Below are 5,367 nucleotides of genomic sequence, written 5' to 3' on the forward strand. Positions count from 1 at the left end.
CATATATATACGTTGTTTTCTGAGCCCCAAACACATTAAAATAAAACGAAAAGAGACTCAACCCGCCCTCATCATCATTGTACCAATCGAAAACCGCACCCGCTGCACGTGCCTTCGATAATCCAAGAACCCAACCCCTCCCTTGTCCCTTGCTTCTTCAAGAACCGTGCCCTTTCATCGGATCGATCACACAATCCTTCAATCCCTTTTTGTTTTTCCTTTCCCATCATCATCATCAGTAGCTGTGTCGTTCTTCGTCGAGAATGAGGTTGTTTGTATTATTCACCATCATCATCATGCACCATGTCCATGTGGAGCTTTTGTAGTACGTTACCGTACGGAAATCATTAGCTGCTTCTTGTGCCGTATCTTTCTTGTTTATGCTTTTCTTTGCGTCCTTGTCAGATATAGACATATACATACATACATACAAATACATACGTATATATATATACAGAAAACAAAAGAATGACGGGGCAAGCGGTGAAGCTGAATAGAGCCAAGCTTGAGGCATGCTTAACATGTCCTTTGTGCAATAAATTGTTCAACAATGCCACCACCATTTCAGAATGCTTACACACTTGTCAGTACACCTCCTCCTCCTTCTTGCTTTTTTTTTTTTTTTTTTTTTTTTTTATCTTTCTTTCCCCTTTTTCTTTTTATTTTTAGTTTCGATCGGATTTAATTCTCTTTTATCTGGCCCCGTTGTCTCGGTAAATTCAATACAATTTTTATTTATTATGGTCGTTCTTTGATACATTATTAATTCTTTGTATCTGTTACGGTCATCTTTTGGTACAACTTTTATTTATTTTGTTCACTCTTTGATACATTATTTGTTACTGTCACGTATTAGTACTTTTCTAATCAATTCTGTGGAAAATGTATGTATCTATCACCTGATATCTTTTGATGCATTTTTGGTTGTGTCACTGTGAGTATGTTCCATGCAGCATGTAATGTGAGCTGAGTCTGTGTTTGTTGAATAACAGTTTGCAGGGGATGCATAGATAAGAAGCTAATAGATGAGCAACTAAAGCACTGTCCAGTATGCAATGCTGACTTGGGTTGTTCTCCACTTGATAAATTAAGGTACCCACCACCATCAATGGCTAATTTTACTCTTATCATCACATGATTATTATTTTGTATCATCACTTTATTTATTTATATTCTGATGAATGTCAGGGCTAATGATTTAGTTAAGATAGAGGATTTAAATTAAACATGTTTGAGCACTTTTATGTGCTAAAACTATGCAGCTTTTCTTTTGTACTCTTTGTGTCACTATTTTTCCTGAAATTTTAGCATATGTTGTGTTGAAAATACACAGGACAGATCATAGTTTACAAGATTTGAGGAACAAAATTTTGCCTGAAGAAGGAAAAAAAATTGCCAAGACACCTAAGAATTGTGCGAAAAGAAAGAAGAAATCTCTGTCTTCTCTAGAAGCCAACGCAACAGGAGCAAAAGCTGCTACTCCTGAGAGAGAAGTTTCCGCACCTTCGCAACCGAATTGTTCTTCTCCTAAGCCTGAAAAGGTGGAGGAAGATGTCAGGAAAGACGAAAAACAACCGCGGAGGATAGGAATCTTGGATGAAGTCTCTACAAAGTTAACTGCAAGAAGAGCTAAAGTTGTAGCAAGAAAAAAGTACCTTCTGAAAGAGTTAACATCATCTTGTGAACCGGATAAAGTAACCGAAGATCAGAGGAAAGAAAATGATGACCGGTTTCAGCTTGAAATTTCCAATGACAGTTCCAAAGCCAGAGTTCAGGTAAATGAGACAAAGTCCTCTTACATTTTTTGGCTCTGTGTTTTCTTGTTCTGAATATATGCTTTGTTTGGATTAGCAGAATCCTTCAAAACCAGATTCAAGTCAACAAATAGTGCCAAACAAGATTCCAATTGACAATGTTGAATCATGGCAAGAAGCTCTTGATTTGTGTGAGCCATTAAATTCCATTGTAGAAGCTGCAAGGAAGAACAAATCTTGCAGTAAGTCCACTATGCAAGAACATGCTGTCATTCCATCAGTAAAGTCAAGTGACAATGATGGCCAGCCTAAGGTTGAAAATGGTGATGAGAATGAATCGAATCGTTTGAGATCATCGGATACAAAAGGAAGAAAACTCAAATTCTCTGAGGACTTGAATGTTCCAGTACAGCAGCCTGTGATTACTTCAAATGGTGAAAGCAACAGAGGGTTTGATCCAGTTTGGTTCTCCTTGGTTGCTTCTGAAGTGAAGTGAGAAAAAATTACATTTCATGTGTTATTCAATTTTTTGATCTTTTGAAAATTTATTAACTATATTTGTATGTTTGTGAATTATGAATTGCTGGACACAGCGAAGAAAGTGCAAAATTGCCAAAAATAACCCCCAGCTACTTAAGGGTCAAGTAAGTTATATATATATATGTATTCCCATTTTCTATTATTAATTTGCTGTGTTCTGATGTTTGAAATGCACAATGTCATGCATGAAGTAATTAACTGTTTATCTTGATTATGCTTTTGTATGTTCAATTCATAGTATCTGATCTAAACCTTTTTTTTTCTCTTCAATGCCTTACTCCGGCATTTCTCCTTGGGACTTATTTTCTATTTTTTTTTCTTGTGTGGTTATGTTAGGATCTCAATAGTATATGCGTAAATTACTACTAGCAATAACTAGTCAAGAGTAGTTAGTTTGTTACAGTTGATTAGTTACTTGAATAGTATACACAGAAGTTACAGGGACACAATTTTGGAAGAAGAAAAAGATGGTTAAGGTTTACTAGTGTATGTAAGAATGAGAAATATCAGGAACCAATACTTTTTTTTTTTTTTATCAATTTTAGTTAATACTTTGGTCCAATATTTTATTTTTATATTATTACGATCTAGAATATAAGGTTAGAATTTAGTATAAAAATAAATTTTGTTGGTAACGTAGATGTTATTGCCCCTTTACTTTGAAAGTTTGCATCATGGTTTCATGATTTAAAAATTTTCAGTTGTTGGAAAGGTCTTCTTTGTGGTGCTCCATTGAAAACACAAATTAAATGTAATAGTTGTCTTTAGTTTATGTTTTTGTGTAGCATATACTTTATATAGGTGCACGAATTTCCTCTAACCAATATTCAAATTTGTTTATAGGGATGGTAGTTTACTTGTTTCCCATATCAAAATGTATATAGTGAAGAAGCTTGGTCTTGTTAGCGAATCCGAGGTATACTAGTGTTTCTTTATTATTTTTTTGTTTTCACATCTTTCGAAAAATATTGAAAATGAAAACAGAAACCAAACAGATCCTAATTGCTTTCACGAATTCCAGGTGGAGATCTCGTTGCAAGGTAAACCGGTTCTACCTTGCATGCAACTGCAAAACTTGGTAGAGTTGTGGCTGCAAACAAAGCCATTGAATGAGAAGATTCAAACACATGTTGGAAGCTCAGCTAAGGATTTTGTTATGGTCCTTTCATATCATCGAAAGTCTTGAGAGCTCTCATATCAATTAATCGCCGTTACATTCTTTTGGAATCAATTTATATACATTGGCATTCTTGAAGGTTGACAATAGTCTTCATCGTTGGTCAAAACAAAGGAATATGTTTTTCTGTTAACTATAACTATATATGACTTCTTCTTCTTCTTATTATTATTATGTTTTGTACGCATGCAAAAGAGATCCATGACCAATGTTTTTTTGGTTTTAGTGAGGCTGTATATATGTCAGCGATGATGCTAATTTCAACCTATATATGTTGGTAGTAATCTCAGTGATGATGCTGGCAATTTGATCCTGTTTGTCTTATTACAATAGCACAGCTAGTAACTAAATTGTCATATTAATAAGGTCAACTATATATAAGGATCAATGTTATAATGTTTTGTTACAAATTTTCAATCTAACAACGAGACAATATTGACAATTAAACAATTTGTAAAATTTAAGATAAGTAAAATAATTTTATAAAAATTGGTTAATATTAACTGAAAAAGGTCTTTTCCAACGTTACTCATTATAATGTTTCGGTACAAATTTCAACTTAATAACGAGACAATATACCCAAGTTCTATTATGGTCAATGTTTATTATTATTTTTATTTTTATTTTTTTACAATGATTCATTTCTAAAATACTGGAGAGTTAATTAACACATAAAGCTGTATGCTTGTCACATATGTGAATTCTTTTAAGAATGATATAGTTCAATTTATAATTAAGAGGTGGAAATTAAAACTCCCCTGACATCCCACTCTGAAGGAAATTTTTTTCCATGTTCGTAATAACCCAACCCAACCCAGCTAGGGCATCGGTACTAGGGGTTCAAAATGGATCCAAATCGTATAAAACTAACTAACTGAACTAAACAAATAAAAAATCGAAATAAAAAAGATATTTTGCTATTTTTTGCGGTTTGATTCGGTTTTTAATTTTTATAATAAAATCTCTAATCGAACTGAATTAGTTACTTAAAAACCCTGAAAACCAAATCCCCCCAACCCTAAGTAGCTGTCACTACCACACTCAGCAACTCTAGTCCTATCTCTCTCCGCTCTCCATTTTTTTCTCGAGTCCTCGACCACTCCACAGTTCTGAAAACTCCCTCCTCCCACCCTTACAGAACCGTCGTCGTCTTAGCCATTGACGTCGCTGGATGATGCTAGGGCATCTAGGCCAATTTAACTGACATTTTCTTTACTGTTTTAGGGTAGTTTCATGCGTTTTTTTAGTGAATAAGGCAAGTTTTGGATGAAGTTACACTTACACCTTGATTGAAGCAACTTTTGTGAACTTTGCATAATTTCATGAGTATTTTGCTAGAATTGCATGATAAATTGATGATGCATAATCTCATGACTTTGGCTAGAGCTTTGATGTACTTTAATTGCTTGTTTTCAGGGCAAAGGAAGCAAGGAAGAACCACGTTAGTATTCACGTTAACCTAGTTAACGTGAACACTAACGTGGAATGGTAAAGCTTGCAACGTTAATGAGAAAAGTGATCACCAATAACGCCTGCGAAGCCACCCAAAGCTCACGTTACTTGCCACGTTAACTAAGTTAATGTGGTAGTTAACGTAGAAGAAGAAGGAACTCCAACATTAATGGTAAAAGTGAACACCATTAACGTTGGAGAACTTGGCAATGATCCACGTTAAGAGTCACGTTAACTTAGTTAACGTGAACTAAGTTAACATGAACTCTAACGTGGAAGAAGAAACAAAAGCCAACGTTAGTGACACTCACTTTTGTCACTAACGTTAGACCATCTAGCATTGCCTACGTTAACTTTCACGTTAAGACTATTAACGTGAAAGTTAACGTGGAATTGAGATCAAAGAGCCAACGTTAGTGACACTCACTTTTGTTACTAACGTTG

General features: G+C 34.7%; 1 protein-coding gene across 2 annotated transcripts; it reads left to right on the top strand.

Annotated features, from left to right (window-relative positions):
- Nucleotides 1–3,697, top strand: LOC130951885 (E3 ubiquitin protein ligase DRIP2-like). Of its 2 annotated transcripts, none has more exons than XR_009074138.1 (7): nt 1–583; nt 993–1,092; nt 1,334–1,775; nt 1,855–2,241; nt 2,348–2,398; nt 3,138–3,210; nt 3,316–3,454. XR_009074138.1 is itself a non-coding variant. In XM_057880634.1 (7 exons), exons 1-7 carry the CDS (start codon nt 469–471, stop codon nt 3,478–3,480), a joined length of 1,338 nt encoding a protein of 445 aa, XP_057736617.1. In that variant the 5' UTR covers nt 1–468; the 3' UTR covers nt 3,481–3,697. The 2 variants fall into 2 exon arrangements, 1 of the variants encoding a protein (XP_057736617.1); XM_057880634.1 differs by having other exon boundaries at nt 1,855–2,246; nt 3,316–3,697.
- The last annotated feature ends 1,670 nt before the right edge of the window (nt 3,698–5,367 follow it).

The sequence above is a fragment of the Arachis stenosperma genome, chromosome 9 (assembly GCF_014773155.1).
Source record: "Arachis stenosperma cultivar V10309 chromosome 9, arast.V10309.gnm1.PFL2, whole genome shotgun sequence".
In the NCBI taxonomy this organism is placed as follows: Eukaryota; Viridiplantae; Streptophyta; class Magnoliopsida; order Fabales; family Fabaceae; genus Arachis; species Arachis stenosperma.

What these genes read in the sequence shown, in the direction of transcription:
- LOC130951885 (XM_057880634.1), top strand. Translation starts at nt 469, where the DNA reads ATGACGGGGCAAGCGGTGAAGCTGAATAGAGCCAAGCTTGAGGCATGC. An exon ending in TCTCCACTTGATAAATTAAG is followed by an intron (nt 1,093 to 1,333) that starts GTACCCACCACC and finishes GAAAATACACAG; the next exon opens with GACAGATCATAGTTTACAAG. An exon ending in GTTCCAAAGCCAGAGTTCAG is followed by an intron (nt 1,776 to 1,854) that starts GTAAATGAGACA and finishes TTGGATTAGCAG; the next exon opens with AATCCTTCAAAACCAGATTC.